Source organism: Rhinolophus sinicus, chromosome 12, assembly GCF_057876585.1.
Source record: "Rhinolophus sinicus isolate RSI-liver-muscle chromosome 12, RSI-T2T, whole genome shotgun sequence".
Classification (NCBI taxonomy): Eukaryota; Metazoa; Chordata; class Mammalia; order Chiroptera; family Rhinolophidae; genus Rhinolophus; species Rhinolophus sinicus.
In genome coordinates, this window is record NC_142512.1 from 21,572,849 (window position 1) to 21,590,669 (window position 17,821).

General features: G+C 50.8%; 3 protein-coding genes across 3 annotated transcripts; 2 read left to right on the forward strand and 1 right to left on the reverse strand.

Annotated features, from left to right (window-relative positions):
- The first annotated feature begins 948 nt into the window (after positions 1–948).
- Positions 949–1,964, forward strand: SEBOX (SEBOX homeobox). Its single transcript, XM_019731378.3, is given in 5 exon segments — positions 949–1,024; positions 1,141–1,193; positions 1,195–1,299; positions 1,569–1,624; positions 1,626–1,964. Coding segments are annotated over 5 exon segments (489 nt in total). The 3' UTR covers positions 1,825–1,964.
- Positions 1,965–4,292: 2,328 nt separating this feature from the next.
- VMA12 (vacuolar ATPase assembly factor VMA12) lies at positions 4,293–8,773 on the reverse strand. The gene is made up of 6 exons (XM_019731469.3): positions 8,524–8,773; positions 7,406–7,479; positions 6,858–6,947; positions 6,307–6,349; positions 5,984–6,096; positions 4,293–5,694 (listed from the first exon to the last, which is right to left on the reverse strand). Exons 1-6 carry the CDS (start codon positions 8,732–8,734, stop codon positions 5,599–5,601), a joined length of 627 nt encoding a protein of 208 aa, XP_019587028.3. The 5' UTR covers positions 8,735–8,773; the 3' UTR covers positions 4,293–5,598.
- An 81-nt stretch (positions 8,774–8,854) lies between these two features.
- POLDIP2 (DNA polymerase delta interacting protein 2) lies at positions 8,855–17,062 on the forward strand. The gene is made up of 11 exons (XM_019731377.2): positions 8,855–9,094; positions 10,410–10,491; positions 11,348–11,445; positions 12,138–12,234; positions 12,404–12,479; positions 12,678–12,785; positions 13,236–13,372; positions 14,210–14,236; positions 14,446–14,571; positions 15,587–15,666; positions 16,603–17,062. Exons 1-11 carry the CDS (start codon positions 8,937–8,939, stop codon positions 16,715–16,717), a joined length of 1,104 nt encoding a protein of 367 aa, XP_019586936.2. The 5' UTR covers positions 8,855–8,936; the 3' UTR covers positions 16,718–17,062.
- The last annotated feature ends 759 nt before the right edge of the window (positions 17,063–17,821 follow it).

Genomic DNA, 17,821 nt, shown 5'->3' on the forward strand with positions numbered 1-17,821 from the left:
GGATGGGCTCTGCTTCAGCTTTGCTGCCCATCCTGAGCCTGAAATGTTGTTAGCTCAGACACCTGAGTCCCTAGGGAAACTGGTCACTGTGCTCCCCAAACCCACCCCTAGGACGAGCCTTTCTTTGAGGTCTCTGTCTTGGGTCTGGGGTGCAGGTCATTGAAGTTAGGAGAGCTAGGGAAGGGCAGGAACTCAAAGGATTAATTTAAATGCACCTACTTCACTTAGTGGCCCAGAAGACCTCCAAGCACGAGTACTCTATAAAAACAAACATCTTTCTTAAAACCCCGCAATTGTACCTGCAGAACCTCCTCTGGTTCCAGGTTCCTGGACTCTAGGAAGCCCCCTTGGGCTCTTGGGGCCAAGGAGAAAGGGTTAGATGCAGGCAAGGCTCTAAAGCAGACCTGAGGGAGATCTGGTGGTGACAGGTGCTCCCCAGCCCTGCTGAGGGCGGGGTGGCTCCCGCTCATCTGCTGTCTCCCATCTTCCTCCTCCTTTCCAGCCTCAGCAGCCCGGTCCTCAGTTGTGGGACAGGACTCCACCCACTCTCCCCTGAAGGCAGCCAGCACTAGTGTCGAGTGCTCCAGGAGGCGCAGCTGGAGCGCTGAGAGCACTGGAGAGAGGGATCTCTGACTTCCTGGATGGAGTCCTGGGAGGATTTTCATGAAGTACAGGATTTCAGACGCTGACTGCCAGTTTGCAGTTCAAGGAGAGGGGCTGGGACCTGCTTCCTTTGTGAGGTCCTGGGGGAGCAGCGGCACCAAAACGTTCGCTTTACCCGTCCCCCGCCTAGCCCCAACACTGCCTCTGGCCACCCGTCTTTCCTCCCACTTCTCTACCTCACTTGACCTGGGCACTAAACCTCTCTCCTCCTGGAGGCGGGGCCAGCCCTGAGCAGGATAAAACCCCAATTGGCTGGGCCCTCTGACTCCTTACTCTGCTAGCTCCATGGCTTGCCCTGTGTTTGCATCTCCAACAGGTGATCTGGTGGGGGAAGGGTGGGCAGGAGAAGAATGTGGGGAAGGTGTGATGGGGGATATTTGGGCAGGGAATAGGGGCTAGAAGGTATGCTGGGGGCTTTGAGGTTGGGGTAGAGGCTCTTGAAGTGAGTCCTAGCTTGACGTCCACCTCGGCCTGCAGGCCATGCCGGTGGGTTGGGCCCTCACCGGAGAAAGCGGACAACCTTCAGCAGAGGGGCAGCTGCTAAAGTTGGAGTGGGTGTTTGCAGCATGGCCCTACCCTGACATTGGCACCCGTGAGCACCTGGCCCGGGTCACCTGCCTTCCTGAGGTCAAGATATAAGTAAGCTGTGACCGCCCCTCAGAGTAGGGGTACTCTCACACAGCCAGCTTCTGGGTTTGACCCACAGCTCCTTCTCTCTGGGTATCCTGCCTGCAGGTTCTGCTTTCCCTGTACGTGGGGGAGAAGGGGGAAGGGGTGCTAGAGTGAGAAGGACGCCTTCTTCCCTTACCAGGTGTGGTTCCAGAACTGGCAGACCAAGAGAGTCAAGAACAGGAAGCACGGAGGCCTAAGCCGCAGGCCTGAGCTCCCCAGATACCCTCCAGCAGTCCCAGGGTCCCCACACACTGGGCCAGCTTCCACCCTCCAACAGCACACCTCAGAGGGTCGACATGCCCCTGTCTGGCTCCTGGCTTGGGTCCAGGGCAGGGCTGGGTGGGGGCTAAAGCCGTAGCCCCATGGGGACCAGCTGAGGCTTCAGGGGTTCACCTTTCTTCAGAGAGTGCTACTCCCCAGACTTCACTAGGCAGCCTGTCTGACCTTACCTATGCCTCAGCCATCGTCACCAACCTGGACCACTCCTAATCTAGGTCCAGAACTTGCAAGCCCCTGCCTCTGGCTCCAATTGCCCACGCTGCCCCTTAGGATACATGAGAAGTGAATACATGAGACTGGATCCATGTCTCCTTTTACACACGGATGTTCTTACGGGAAGTTTAGCTCAGGGTTCCCTCCATCCCACCGTCCTCCAGGCCAGCTTAGGTGTGGGTCCTGTACAGTGACTGGGACCTGGCTCCTGCTGCCCAGCACTCTGAGTCTCCTGGGGCATATGCCCATTGTCTTGGCAGGAGGCACCTTCAGAGGGATGAGGTGGGGGCTATGTTTTCTACCTCTCTTGCCAGGCCTGGTCCCCAGTTCTTTTCACCCCAGCTGATGACACCTCCTCCCGCTAAAGCAGATTGGGCAGCCGCCCCTCACTTTCAGGCCAGTAGCTAACTGACTGCTAAGTGAGCTGGGAGACGAGAGTGCTGATCCTAAGTCTAGACTGCTGGGGACCCACACTCTCCCAGTTCTGGGCCTCCTCTCCTGACCGCCTGCCACCTAAACAGATTCATCAAATTAATCAGAACCATGGATCTGAAGAGGAAGTGATTGTTAAAGTAATAACGTAGAAATAGGAGCTGGGGCTTACATTGATTTAATTTTCATAAAGATCAGATTGGCTGCCTCTCATTCAGGAGACAACTGACAGATGACGGACGCAGTGGGAGTATGCTCGTGGCAGCACTGGGTTTTGGTAGCAGCGTCATCTGTGATACCAACTAACGTCCAAATAAAACCCAAGCTCTGTACCTTAATCCGGATTATTGTTTGGAGCAAATGAATGGGGACGGGGGCCGTTTGCTTTTGAAATTTATCTCCATCACCTAATCCCTAAATGGGCCAAGTCCCAGATTCTGGGTGGGAGGTATTATCCAGCTTCTGCTGGGATTAGGTAAGAGGGATAATGGCTGACAGAACCTGGGGAGATGAAAACCTTTGCTGGCAACCCCTACTCCTGGTCTCACTGGTTCTAGGACACTCCAGCTGCCTCTACTTCTGGAGCTGCTCTGCTTCACAGAGAAAAACATGGAGTTTGCAATCAGATTCAAATCTTGGCTTTGCTATGTAACCTTGCAACTCTCAAAGTCTGTGAGCCTTAAAATGGGGATAATACTTGTCTCCTCTGTTTTGGGAATGAGAGCAATAACGTACGTGAAGGTGGTGTGGGACACATTGTAAAAGCTCTCAACACACCATTAGTTCCTCTCCCTCTAGAGCAGGCCATGAGAAACCAGGAAGGCTCCAAGTTCTTGTTCTTCTAGCCTCCTGCCCAGCACTCCCCGTTCTCCCTGGGAAGCCCTGGACCCAGATTGCACCAGAGAGAGCATGATATGGTGAGTCAGAGGAAGTGGCTGAGAGCAGACAGAGAGTTCCCTTTTCTGTGATGACAACTGGAGGACAACCCGATTCCTATTTCTAACTGTGCTCTTGCTGATGGAAACCACCTTGCACAGTGGCCATTTCCTTGGCAGGAACTAGGTTGTTTACCTCTCTATCCCCAGACGCTAGCACCATACTTGGTCCGTAAAAGAGCTCACTAAGTGCTCAGTGCCACAGAAGCCTTTTGGCTTCTGAGTCGGGCATTGGGATCAGGTAAAGACCCCATTCTAATGAAAGGGGTGTGTGCGTGTGGAATGACCCCAATCTCATCATGAGAAGAAAACACCCTGGATCAGAAGCTGTTTGAGGAGGCTGGCTCCTTACCTAAAATTTGGAAATGTTCTAACATGAATCCAAGTACCTGGGGGATGTGAAAGCTTAAGGCTTTGTGGGTACCCTAGCCCACAGAGTTCAGCACAGGTAAGTACAGCCAGGATTCTCCACAAAGCTCCAGTGGAGCTTTTTAACTTAAACAGTTTGGGTTGCTAGAAGCACTGCAAAATGCCACCTCCATTTTTTTTCTCACAGTTGACATTTCTTCCAACCAACCAAAAAATCCTAAGATTTCTTAACAAACTGATCTATGGTAAACAAAAGGGTCTAAAACTTGCCTTTCTCTCATGTAGACTATTGCCCTGAGACTCAGACTTGTTATGTATCAGGAAGAAGCTGGCAAACATTGTAAATTTCTACGGAGCCAATGAGTGTATTATTTCTAAGAGAAGAGTGCTCTGGGGGGAAAAAAAGACCACAGGAGCTCATGCAAATGGAAAGACGAAATCTACCATTAGGGGCAGACCCTGAACAATTCTAAGAACTATGAAAATCTTTGGGCTTTTATGTTGTCACAGATTTGAAGTAAAAATACAATGAATACAATAAATATATATATTTTTTATTAAATTTATTGGGGTGACAATTGTTAGTAAAATTACATAGATTTCAGGTGTACAATTCTGTATTACATCATCTATAAATCCCATTGTATGTTCATCACCCAGAGTCAGTTCTCCTTCCATCACCATATATTCGATCCCCCTTACCCTCATCTCCCACCCCCCACCCCCCGCATACAATAAATATTTATTGGATAAATAACTAATGCTGATACTGTTTTTAAGTACCTTGTGCAGATTCTATCATCATATCACCAATGTAAGTTCTAGAAATTTAACATTACACGGAGACTTCAGGACCACCTAGTAGTCTTTGGCTCCTTTTAACAGAGGAAGCACCACAGCAGGCCATTTGATGTCTCTCAGCCTTAGTTTTGTCTTCCGGAAAAGGGGCCTAAGACAATTTGCTTTTCCAACCTCCAAGACTGTTGTGAAAACCAAAAGCAACTATGTAAAACAATTTAGTCAACCATGAGCATTTACATACTATTTTTTTCACTTACCCAAACATGTTTAAGAACCCACATAAAATATCCTACATTAGGCTTATGTATAACAATATGCAGACATACACATAATGTATATATTCTGTGTACATACTCATGTGTATATTTATTCACATTCGCATAGTTACATATATAAATTTGGAAATAATTCCCGTCCACAACAAATATCTCTCTTTACTATTATAGTCGAGATAATCCACAGCAGGCACACTCTCTCCACAAACACAAATATGGACGAGGAATTTTGCCATTAAAAGCAGATAAACGGTTTTGCCATCTATATTGTTTACATTTTTGGAGGCAGAGCAAAGGGTGAAGGGAAGATGGGAAGTTTAAGGAGGGCTGGTGAGTGGTAGAGACAGGCAGAAGCATTTAGAACATCTGAAGAAGGCAAGCAGAAGAAGAGGATGGCGATAACTAAGATTCCACAAAGGTCGCTGTCTGACTTCCAATTCCGCCCCCCTGTACCAACCTGTTTTTCTCTTATTTGGTATCCTCTGATCAGTTCTTCTTCCAGCACAAACGGGAGAAAGGGAAACCTTTCTGCTTCCTTGGAGGTTTCAGAACTGTTACAGGTGTGCATCAAGGATGTGTGGAGCACGGATGATGACTGATTTGTGTACTTGTGCAAGTTCAAGGCAGTGTGGTCCACTTCTAGGAAGACCTGGATTCTGTTTACTCCGGAGGGGAAAAAATCCATCCCTAGCAGTGCCCAGAATGGACTGGTGAAGGCAGATGGGCACCAGGATCAGAAAGTACTGACAGACCAGTTGTTGTCTGAGTCTCCTCTATGCTCCCTCTGGCAACTGGCAGACGACAGGGCTCCCCACAGGAAGGGCAGGTAGCCTTGGCTCAGCCCTGACTAACCAGAGCTGAGTACAAAGATCCTGATGGGTTGACTGAGAGTCAGTGATGGCAGCCGGGAGCCGGGAGCCCCTCCAAACCCTCTCCAGACTTTGATGACGAAGTATCAGTTATATCTCTCCGAACTCGCCTTCCATCGCCCGCACCATGACATACAGCTCCGCCAGACCTACCACAGAGGCGACGATCAATGCAGCCAGTACCCGCTGGGGAGGGAGAGAACCAGACTCAGGGGATGAAGGCCAGCCTCCAGTTCTGTAGCCTCCAACACCTCTAATAAGGATGGTGAGAACCTCAACCCAGTCCATAAGTTGGGGAAGAAGTTTCTCTTGAGGTTATTATCTACACCCATGACGAATGGAAAGCTCAAATGCTTTTGTTTATTGCATTAATATTTGTTCAATACCTAACCTATGCCAGGCATTTTCACATACACCCTCCCTATCCCATTAACACTCCATCTGGAGCACCCCACCTTGCTCAGTGCCTACTCACCGAGGCCATTTCTGTGAAGACATACTGGCTTCCAAGGTAAGTGCAGACGAAGGCAGCTGCCACCGTGACAATGAAGTTGAAGATAGTGATGATCAGAGCTTTCACTGACCTCACTTTGGGGAAAAACCAGGGAAGAAACCTTGAGATCAGCATCCTTCAGGAGGCCCTCTTAGCTCTTGGCTGCCTCCGCCACCAACTGGGTTTCCCTCAAACAGCAAGGCTGAATACCTCAGGCTTAACACCAGAGCACTGGGGTGGGAAGGAGTGCCATGACTGACCCTTCCTAGGGACAGCCTTTAATGCCTGATTTCCTAGTACCTCACCTTGTTTTCCCAGGTCACCGAGAATCCCACCATGCCTTGAATCCTGGGAAAAAGAAAAAGCAAGTGATTTCAGAATGGAAGCAGCTCGGAGGCAGCCTAGAGAGTATCCATTTATTAGTCTGGGCTCAGCCTTCTTTATTCCCCAAAATATTAACTCTGTCTTCTCCATGGATTCTTTTGTCTGGGACCAGTTGGGTTCTTTTCTGGACCATAGATCAAATATTTCAGAGAAAGGACAGAGGCTCCCAATACCCCTCTCTTGCTCCGGGGCAGGGGTATGACAGAGAACAGCAGGGAGGCCTGTCAGAAGAAAGGCTCCAAGGCTCATTTCCACCTCCACAACTTTTAAGAATCAGTTACCATCCAAGCCCAGAGTCTCAGTGAATGAGTTGGGAATTATGTTTGGTTTGTATGTAGCACAGAGCTTCTATGGTCCCTGAATAGTACACAAACCAAGTTTCCAGGTTGTTTCCTTCCTCTGTACCTCTTCCCAGTGTAGGGCCCTGCTTTTCGGGGCTACTCAGTCCATGTCCTGAAGAGCAGGCCCTTACCTGACAGGTGACATTACGGGTGATCCGCTTATATTCCTCATTGGCGAGATGTATCTTAATTTTCTCCAGACGGGCAACAAGCTCTGGGTTCTAAGGCAGAAAAATCAAATGAGAAGAATGACATTCCCAGTTTGCTAGGAAACATGTCACAATCACTGGTTTCAAAGAGCAAAGCACTGCTAAGGGTACCAGGAGACTCATGTACCAGTTCTGCCTCCACTGCTTTGCAAACTGTTTTTTCCTTCCTTTTTTTTTTAAAGAGGACACAGCTCAAAGTGGCCCATGCAGGGATTGAACTGGCCACCTTGGTGTTAGTAGCAACGTGCTCTAACCAACTGAGCTAACCAGTTGCCCTGTAAACTTTTTTTTTAATGGACCTATTTTCCAAGCTGTCAAACATGGAGGACAATATCTGGTTCCCCCACCCCAACTCCCAAGGATTTAAAAGACACATTTTTGAGCCCAAAAGTTAATCCATAAATCTGGATGTATCACGAATAAGCCCAACTCGGCCAACACCCACTCTCACAAATATATCCCTTACGTACCCTAGGAGGCTTCACCACCTCTGGGATATAGATTTCACTGCCTTCTAGGAGCTCATGAAGGTACAGTGTGGAATCTGGGAAGAAAAGATTTCCACAAACATAATGATCCATAGAGCTGAGGTCAAAGGATTAAGATCAGGAAAGGGTCTAGTCCTTCTATTCTTTCTACCAGAATAAAGCATGGCCATTCCTATACCAATTCATATCTGGGATCATTTTCAATTGGGAAAAACATAAGACAATTCCACATAATCACCTCCTAGTGCTGCACAGCTGAGTTTAACTGTCAGCTCTCAATTATCCCGCCAACGTCACAGCTAACATGTAAGCCACTTATATTTGCCTTTAGGTTAGGTCATTTCTGTGGTCAAGCTAGAACTGCCTTAAATAGGTTTAAGTCATAGCGATGCTGAATCCTCAGAGGACAGTGTATTAGATGAACTCTAAGATCCTTTTTAGCTCCAATAGTTAAGCAGTCTACCCACCCTTTGTACTTCTGGGAAGGCTGTATGAATTCTGGAGAAAGACTTTACATCCCAATTTGTTCTGTTCCCACCCTTTACAGTGAAGGGAACTGAGGCCCACGGAAGAGAAATAACTCCTCCAACAAGAGTTAGTGGCAGCGCTAGGACTAGAGTTCAGATGCTACTCCCAGCTCAGACCTTTCTGTCATCCTATCTAAACAAACAAGTCAGATTTAACCACTTTTGCTTTTGAGATGAAAAGAAATCCAGACTTCCGAACAGGACAAGCGCACTATGCTAAGGTGGTTTTTGAATGTGGCTGAAACGGAAGAAACTGAACCTGTGAGGTGGTACTGGGTTAGAACCTGAACTTCCTCAAGGGTCAGGTGGGCCTACTTGGGCCTGGAAGTGGAGACTCTCGAGGGATCAGAAACTGCACACGTACATTTTGTGATATACGAGGAACGCCCATGGAAGTTGTGAAGGGAGTGGGTTGCCCTAGGATTTAGGAGGTGACCCTTGGGTTGGCTCGATGACCGTTCGGCGGGCGAAACAGAGTGATGGATTTTTCCCTCAGAAAGATGCTACAAGTGGAAAAAAGACCTCAGGTGGGAATAAAGGAGGCGACTCCGGACTGGAGAATGGGTCTCTCACCCTTTTCTCTCAGGTACTGGTGAAGATCCCGGATCAGGCGGAAGGAAACCAGGCGAGCGGGACCACTGGGGCTGTCACCGCCCTTGCGCTTCTTCCCCAGCGCGGCCTCAAGCTCTGCCCGCAGCTTCCGGGGCAGCTGCTCTGGCTCCAGCTCCCCGCCAGAGCCCAAAGCGCGCACCAGCCTGTCGCCAGCAACCAAACAAGACGCCATCTCTGGCCGCCTCTACGGTCAGGTGACCCCCAAACCTGGACTTCCGCCAGCCGTGCGCCGGAAGGAGCTCGGAGCTTGCGAGGCGGGGCACCGGGCCAAGGGGGCGGGCCGCGGCGCGGGGCAGTGTGGGGCGGGGGCGGGCCGCCGCCGGGCCGCAGGTCGGGCCCTGTTGTCAGCAGCCCAGCGGGCGCTCGGGTGGGACATGGCGGGCTGTGTGGCCCGGCGGGCCCTGGTCGTGGGCAGCCGCTGGTGGTCTCGGTCGCTGACAGGGGCCCGGGGGCCGAAGCCGCTCTGTGCGGCGGGTGGAGCTGGGGCCTTCCCACCAGCGGCGACCACGACGCGGAGGCACCTCTCGTCCCGGTGAGGGACGGAGCGCGGGGCCGGGGCCCGGATCCTAGGGAGAGTGTTCTCGGTCAGGGAGGAGGCCAGGAGGCCGGGCCTGCTGAGGGTGATTGGAGTTGCACCCGGGAGAGGGTCCGGTCCGGGAGCCGACCTGCGCTGCCTGGGACGTGTGCCAGGAGCAGAGAAAGAAGCGTGGTCCAGAGCCCTGGGTTGTGCGGGGTTGGCTTCGAGGGGCAACTAGTAATCCTCCCCGAGTGAATCTTACCTCCCCAAAGGAGGGTCTCCGAGCGCCGCTGTTAGCTAGCCTTTTACTAAGCCCTAGGGCTTTTGACTTGAACCCCCAGCCCCGGATTGGATTAAGGCCTCAGAAAGATGCTTGAAGTGGGAAACAGAGGACTCTTGAGGCTGGGCCCTGCAAGGGTCCCCGGTTTCAGTGTGACCTTGGGGAGACTGTTTCCCTCAATGTGACTAGGGGAAGGGGGCTTGAGGCCATGGGGGTGGTGTGAACATTGTCTGTGGGGATGGGACAGGCAAATCAAATTGGGGCTGGTGAATCAAGTGGAAGTATAATGTTCACATCTCCCAAAAATAGTAAAAATAAGTGCTTTGAAGAGTCCCTAGAAAGAGCACGTGTCCAAAGAGGTCACTGAGAGAAATGACCTTTAGTGGCTGAGATTAGACACATTGGGGGGAGATGATAATATTTACAGTTTCAGACCCCTGTGAAAACTGATGTAAATCTGAACAAAAACTAGAGTGAGTACTAGTTGCAAGGTGGGGAGTACAGTGGGAAATCTAGAGAGGATGACTAAGCCCTTCAAGGGGAGGGGGAAGAGGGACATGGAATTATAACACAGAACAAATATTTTTTGAGCTCCTCTGATACAGTAGGCTCTGGGGGGCACACAGGCTAATCAGACATAGGCATTGCTCCCAGGGAACTTATAGTCTCTAATGGAGATAAGACATGGACACAAATAACTGAAATGCAAGATGAGAAGGAGAGTTAAAATGCTGTGGGAGGTCAGGAGAGTGACTCAGGGAAGACAGGGAGGCAAGGAGTACAATGAAGCAGGGTATGAGGAATGCTGAGCGTGAAGAGAAGAAAGTGATCTAGGAGCAGTCAGTCCTAAGTTGGAAACCAAGGAGGGGGCCTGTGGCGGGACCCCAAATGAGAGATAGAATCTCTATGGAATGGTGATTTGCAGGACCCCTATCTGCTTTAGCTGGTCCCACTGCCCTGACTCCTCGGTATCCTATTAGCTTTTTCTGATGGATAAATTCTATTACCTCCTCAGCTGTTCAGTTGCTTATTCTTTTCCTTCCTAATTAGAAACCGACCAGAGGGCAAAGTTTTGGAGACAGTTGGTGTGTTTGAGGTGCCAAAACAAAATGGAAAATACGAGACTGGGCAGGTGAGTACTGCTGGGCTGGTTCGTCTTCTGTTTCGTGGTGTGCTCTTCTGAAAGTGTCAGATTTGGTCACGGACCTGAATGTTATGATTTTCTGCCTTGGTGTTTGGTGCCAGACCAGAATCACAAGTGTTGAAAGGCGGGTTTCTGTTTTTATGGATTTGAATGCGTTTCATATATCAATGGGTTCTTGCTCCACGTTAGTGTGGACAGGGATGGTTTGGACTATAGTGAGGAGAGAGCCAAGTTACTGAAGAGTTGTCTAACATAGTGGATGGTAAGAAGCCAATGGAAGGAGCTTTCAGAAAAGCAAACCTTTGATGCTTTGTCACAGTTGAACTTTTCGCAGTGTAGTAAGATCTGCGTGTGAGGCTCTTTTTCTGTATCAGCTTTGTGTCAGATCCACTGAGATGGATTTAGGCCCCTTGTAGGTAAGGAAAAGTTTTTGTTTATTCAACTTTTTTTTTTTTTTTTTTTTTTGGTATTCTTACAATGGACCAGGCATTGTGCATTGGAGTTAAATCAGAAGGCAATGTCTTCATGGAGTGACAGTCTGGAAAGGAATTATGATATGCAAATGGTCAATGGCTGTGCACTGTGCTAAGTGGAGGGGAGGGAGGTCAGGGAACACTTCCTTGAGGCCTATGCCGTGGCCTAAAGGATGAGTGGAAGTCAGCCAGGTGAAGAGGGGGTTAAAGTGTTCTACAGTTGGTCTGGGTGAGTCACAGAGTTCAAGGAAAAGAGTGCTAAGACCTTGTGCTGGACTGGGCATACCTGCCCTGCTTAGTGGTCTGGGCCCCACCTGGATGGACTCGATGGACTGCAGACTCACCGCAGCCTCTCTTTCCTCCCCTCCCAGCTTTTTCTTCATAGTGTTTTTGGCTACCGAGGTGTCGTCCTATTTCCCTGGCAGGCCAGACTGTATGACCGGGATGTGGCTTCCGCAGCTCCAGAAAAGTAAGTTTCCCTGTCATTGTGCCTCACAGTGTCCTCAGGAGGAGGCCTGACTCATGGCAGACATATGTGCTTGGGATCCCAGGGGTGAAGACAGCGTCCTCCTGGGCCTTAGGAACAGCCCCAGAGTACTCCCCTGACACTAACAGCCATGGAGACAAAAGTGCTGAGTGCCAGGGACAGTTTTAAGCCAGAGGGTCCCTTTAGGCCTCCCCACGATGCTCTCCCATGCTATTCTCAGTTTGCGTTATAATTATCCCAGAAAGCATTTGGGGGACTCGTCTTCTTGATTTCTGGATGTTTAGTTAGAATCTTTTCCTTAATCTCTTATCATCATTAGAGTACATTTAAAAGGCCCAGCTCCATTAAATGATCACAGCCCCTGGGGTGTGAGAAGAGTAGGGTACTCTGGGCTCCGGGGACTGAAGCAGCAGTTTGATTTTTCTCAACACAGCCCCTTCTTCCGAGAGGCAGCCAGAGAGTAAGACAAATGACTGTGCTATAGGTCCTCCACATTCCGTTGTTTGCCCCTGACTAGCGAGTGGCTGGGCTGGGTGTTGCTGAGCAGGTACTCAGCTGGTGCTAAAGTTCCTTCAGATCAGGCACCAGTCTGTTTAGATGAGAAGGGGGTATGGAGCTGGGGCAGGTTTCCGTTTCTCTCAGGGTGGTCTTGGGCTTCTTCTCCTCCCCTGTAGAGCAGAGAATCCTGCTGGCCACGGCTCTAAGGAGGTGAAAGGCAAAACTCACACTTACTATCAGGTGCTGATTGATGCCCGAGACTGTCCACATATAGTAAGTAAGCAAGATGGCTGGGCCTGGGGTTCCTCGCCATGGGAAAGGCCTGAACCCTGATGGGGGCAAAGGGAGGAAGAGGGGTGAAACAGAGCCCAGATGGGCACTGGGCCCCAAGTCCTCAGCACTGGACAGTGACTAAGAAAGTCTGACTTGCTTGTTGCCTTAGTCCCAGAGATCTCAGACAGAAGCTGTGACTTTCTTGGCTAACCATGATGACAGCCGCGCCCTCTACGCCATCCCAGGTAAGTACGAGCATCTAAATGGTACGTGTTGAGGAGGGATCAGGTGTGCCTTGGAGAGGATTCTGATGCCTTGCCGAGGTCCTTTCATCTGCTCGGAGGGATTATAGATGCTGAGAGCAACGGTGCCAGGTCATCCCACCTTGGGACAAGGCCAGGAGTTGTGCTGCTTCTCAGCCCCGTTCCTCCCCTCTGTGCCAGGTCTGGACTACGTCAGCCATGAAGACATCCTCCCCTACACCTCCACGGATCAGGTTCCCATCCAGCATGAGCTCTTTGAAAGGTTTCTTCTGTATGACCAGACAAAAGGTAATCTCTCTCAAGAAGACAAGCTGGAAAGGGACAGCTCTTTCTTCGAAGACAATATCATAGAAGTAATTTCAAAGCTCTATTTCCACAACCTTATTCAACCTCGCATTAGACCTGTCCAGTAGCTGGCTATCATTCTCCTCTAGATATGGAAACTGAGGCTCAAAGATGAGAAGGGACTCAAAGTTGCTAGTTAGTGGGAGAGCGAGGTCTGAAAACCAGGGCTCCTGACTCCCAGGACAGTTCTCTCCCTGTGAGGTCACATACGTCCTCAGGGCTTATTCTTGGAAGCAGCTCTGTACCTTCTTCCAGCCTGTGCTTTTGCTTCATGTTTGAGTATCTTGTTTACCTGGGCCACCACTGGGAAGGGTTTTCTAGGAGGGGCAGTTGGAAAGTGGGTGCAATGCCCTGGACTCCGGCATGGACGAACCATTCATCCTCTTGCCCCAGCACCCCCTTTTGTGGCTCGGGAGACGCTACGGGCCTGGCAAGAAAAGAATCACCCCTGGCTGGAGCTCTCCGATGTCCACCGGGAAACGACCGAGAACATCCGCGTCACCGTCATCCCCTTCTATATGGGCATGAGGGTATGTGCCCAGCCTGGGCCCCTTTCCTCAGGGCTGGGCCGCCGATTCTGTGTGGGTCCCCCAATGGGACTGCTGGAGTGGGTTCTAAATTTCAACCATGTGCCTGTGGTTCTGCTTCCAAGTGCTGCAAGTATTGGGTGGGGTTGAACAGCCTCTTGACAATGGTTGACACCAAGACCTAGAACAGGGAAACCCTCGGGTCCTAGGAGGAGTCCTCCAGGCTGACTCCCCCTTCTCTTCTGGCTCAGAGGTAGCCATGTTTATGAAGAATATACACATACTTGCATCTGTATGGGCTGATCTTCACACTTTTTATGCATTAGTTAAACATTTCTTGAGCTATTTCTTGCCTGGCTGTGAGCTAGATCCTGGGGATGTAAATAAAAATGAAATGCTGACCCTGCCTTTCAGGAGCTCATGGTACTGGGGGAATCTCAACATACACCATACTAAGTATTATAATAAAGTTGGGCTGTGGAGGGGCCTAGGAGGAGGGCGGCAGCCTGGGCCAGCAGTAATGGGGATCGAGGGACGGCACCTGGCAAGGAGGGTGGTCCAGAGGAAGGGAAGAGCCCTGTGGCTGATTTCCATTGGCATCCAGCTGTGTAGGTGCTCTCGGTAGGACGAGGAGGAGGGAGGCCAGAGATGGATGGAGGGGAGGCTGCACCCACTGTCAGCTTACTGGCCATAGCTCAGTCACCCTCATCCACAGATAGTCGCAGCGTTGTTCTGACTTTGCAGACTTCCTGCAATACATCTATGTCACTGGAGAGATGTTGATCGGAACAGACTGGGTCCCGCCTTCTGGCACTTAAATTATTTGTGTTTTTTCCCCAGGAAGCCCAGAATTCCCACGTCTACTGGGTGAGTGTCTCCGTCGGGGAGGAGGAGCTCAGGAGGGGTGCCTGCGGGAGGGTGGGGGGCGGGCAGGGTGGGAGGTGGTTTATGCCTCTGGGGAGTGGGGCCTGTGCAATGCAGGTGTCAGCCTTTGCTGCCTTTTGCTGTCCTGGCATTTTGGGCGGGCTAGCCCGGTTTACTTTCTCAGGCATGAACTCTTCTCCTCACTCCCATAGTGGCGCTACTGTATCCGCTTGGAGAACCTTGACAGTGATGTGGTACAGCTCCGCGAGCGACACTGGAGGATATTCAGTCTGTCTGGCACCTTGGAGACAGTGCGAGGCCGAGGGGTGGTGGGCAGGGTAAGCATCATCGGGCCAGTAATGCCCAGTGCCTGGTCCTGCCCAGCAGGCCTGAGCGCGTAGCGCGTGGTTCCCTCCTCTGTGGTGAAGGACAGAGGCTCCCTGTGTGAATGCATTGGTGAGAAACCTGACAACAACCCTGTGAAATAGGTTTCTTACAACCCATTTCACAGATGAAGAGAGAGAGACTACACAGTTAAATGACTAGCTCATTGTCCCATAGCTAGTAGTGGCAGGACCTGGATTTGAATCCAAGTGAATCTGACATCAAAGCTGGGGTAGTTTTTGTTGCCAGCATAGTGCCTTTTAAAAAATCTGAATTTGAGTGCCCGTAGGTGAGGTATGCACCTTCCATCACTCTTGGTTGTCCTTCCTCTGCCTCTTTATATGCTTACATCTTCTGCTGGTCGTTGAAGAGATCTGATGGTGCCCTTCCTGTCCAATCCCACTCTGTCACCTGAGAAATAAAGTCACAAGAAGTGGCCAGGGGCTATTTAACAACCATTTATCCAAGTCAGCAGGGACTTGGGGAAGCAGGATGGGATAGCGAGTAAGAATAGGGCTTTGGAATTTGTCTTCAAATGCAAGCTTTGTTCTTGTTGCATAACTTTGGGCAAGTTATTTAACCAAAATCTCAGTTTCTTACTGCTGAAATGGAGGTCACACCTAGTAGCTTATGAGTACTTGGTGACTTCAGTCAGCAATGGTTTGCAGAGTACGACCCTGGTGCCTGGCACATAGGCACTCTGTGAATGGATACTGGGAGTGTTGTTTCTAGAGTAGGTCCTGGGCCTGGCATCTTTGCCCAGTGCCCTCAGACATGCAGTCCGAGATGATCTTTCCCAGAGTCGGAATAAAAGGCCCAGGTCCATGGCTGTGCAGTGGAGGAAGCACTGGCAGGCAGTTGTTTGGCGAAGCATGAGGGCATCCAGTCCTGACAGACTGGCAGGCAACACCTGGCCCTGGGGTACAGGGACCTTTTCTGGCCTGACCTATTTTGCCTGAACCCTCACAGGAACCAGTGTTATCCAAGGAGCAGCCTGCGTTCCAGTACAGCAGCCACGTCTCCCTGCAAGCTTCCAGTGGGCACATGTGGTGAGTACGCATGTGCTGGGGTAGGGGCAGCTCAGCTCCACAGATACAAGGTACAGGTCAGAAGAGTAGGAGCTCATCGCTGGCAGTTAGTTCTAGGCCAAGTTCAGTCCTGCGATGGGGCCTTATCTGCTGTTCATTGTTGTGTGGGACTTGTTTTTTCTTTTTCTTTCTTTCTCCCGCCCTCAGCCCCTGCCCACTTTGGTTCAAGCCGTTGTTTCTCAGTCTAATTGTGTAGGACACAGCTCCCTGGCCCATGCTGGTATTAGGAGCCTTGCACTCCTCCCAGCTGAGGTAGTCAGTTGTCGGTTGGCCACTCAGAGCAGCTCACGGCAGCTCTCGCTGGCTGCCAGCCACTGGCCACTCACAGCAGCACACAGCAACCTGCAGCAGCTCATGCCAACCTCCGGCTGCTCACGGCAGCCCAGCTCCAGGGAGAGCCGTTGTTCACAATCTTAACTTTAGAGGACACAGCTCACTGGCCCATGTGGGAATCGAACTGGCGACCTCGGCATTAGGAGCATGGTGCTCCAACCACCTGAGTCACCTGGCCGGCCCTTGTTTTTTTTTTTTTATGACCATGTATTTTCCAGCCACCTGTGGTTTTGTGGACGGAAGACTTAAGCCAAAGAGGTCTGGTAATTTGATGCTGCACTGAGTTGCCCAAGTAGTTGGTTCCCCCCCACCTGGTGATCTTAACCTGAAAGTGTAGTTGGGTAGCTTATACAGTATGCATCTAAGGGCCAGAATCAGGACAGCTGTTTCTTTCCATGCATGGCCAAGAAGGGCTCTTGGCTCTCTGGACCTGTTATCCTGGCATGAGCCAGGCAGAAGAGAACCCAGGCCTGCCTCATCCTGCTGTGGTTCTGCAGCTGAGGACAGAGGGCTAACTAGCTCCTCAGCCCTCACTCCCTCTAAACCAGCTTCTCTGACCCACAGGGGTACATTCCGCTTCGAGAGGCCTGATGGCTCCCATTTTGATGTCCGGATCCCACCCTTCTCCCTGGAAAGCAATAAAGATGAGAAGACACCACCCTCAGGCCTTCACTGGTAGGCCAGCTGAGGCCCTGAGTGCCCAGGCTCAGCCTCTGAAGAACAGTTCTCACCCCAGAACTGCTGCAGAACTCTCTCCATCAGGGGCCACAATGGGTCTCTTAATCATTTGAGCCATTTGATTGTGGGTTTTTTTGGTGGGTGGACTGTAACAGTTTTTTCCAGAAGACTCATGTAGGATTCCTCCAAGCCTAACCTCCCCTGTAAGCCCTGCCTACACTGTGTTCCAGTAGACCTTTCCACCAGGAACTCTGAGTTCAGCTACCACAGGCCTGGGGGAGTTTCCAGGCCTGTCACACAAGTTGTTTGAAATGGGGCATTTGGTCAATAAACCAGTGCACGCTTGGCCACCTTTGCCATTTCTGCCTCCAGGGTCTCAGGCTTCCTTTTCGACCCAGTGGGGGCCCTTGATTGCTTTCCTTGATGTCCTTCCAGGAAGCTGCCCCTTCTAGGGTACGTGTATTTCCCTCTTAAGGCTGGAATTTGGCTGGATGTCTCCCAGGGTCACTGTGCCTCTCAGCCAGTGGGGTGGGGGCTGGACTGGACTCTTGTTCTCTTCTTTACCTTCTGCCAGATGCGGAGTGGGAGGCCAAAAGCAGGTCAGAGGAGTGGCCCGATTCTTGGTGCTGGCCAACCAGTGGCATCTCTGGCCTCCTTGGGCGTGGGAGAGGAGTGAGCAAATCAGGCAGGTTTCCAGGATCAGTGGGCTTGCCAGCCACCAGCACGAGACTGTCAAGCCTCCAGACCATAAAGGCAGAAATTTAGCCAAGGAGCTGTCGGTATGGATGGCGAGTAAGCCAAGCTACTTTCTGAACTTCTCACAGGTCTCCAAGAGCCAGAGGTGAAATGTGCTGCATTTCACCCTGATGCTTAGGGTTCCTGCTCCCCCACCACCACAGTGAGTGTTAAAGAGGTCGTTTTATTCTTGAATTCATATTAAATCTCAGTTTCAGCCCTGATTAGTGTTGTTCTTAATCCTCCACCAGGGGGAGCCTGGATTGCAGGGCAACTGGGTACAATCAGATTTATAACTGAGGGAGAACACAAGGCCAGTGGTGAACACCAATACAACTGCGTCCACAGCAGTGAGCTGACCAAGCCCTAC

Bases quoted from the DNA above. Each gene is read 5' to 3' on its own strand.
- POLDIP2 (XM_019731377.2), top strand. From the start codon at position 8,937: ATGGCGGGCTGTGTGGCCCGGCGGGCCCTGGTCGTGGGCAGCCGCTGG. The intron at 14,237-14,445 runs GTGAGTGTCTCC...TCACTCCCATAG, and splicing joins AGAATTCCCACGTCTACTGG to TGGCGCTACTGTATCCGCTT. The intron at 14,572-15,586 runs GTAAGCATCATC...GAACCCTCACAG, and splicing joins GCCGAGGGGTGGTGGGCAGG to GAACCAGTGTTATCCAAGGA.
- VMA12 (XM_019731469.3), bottom strand. From the start codon at position 8,734: ATGGCGTCTTGTTTGGTTGCTGGCGACAGGCTGGTGCGCGCTTTGGGC. The intron at 7,480-8,523 runs GTGAGAGACCCA...TTTTCTTCCCAG, and splicing joins CCAGTACCTGAGAGAAAAGG to ATTCCACACTGTACCTTCAT. The intron at 6,097-6,306 runs GTGAGGTACTAG...TTTTCCCCAAAG, and splicing joins CGGTGACCTGGGAAAACAAG to TGAGGTCAGTGAAAGCTCTG.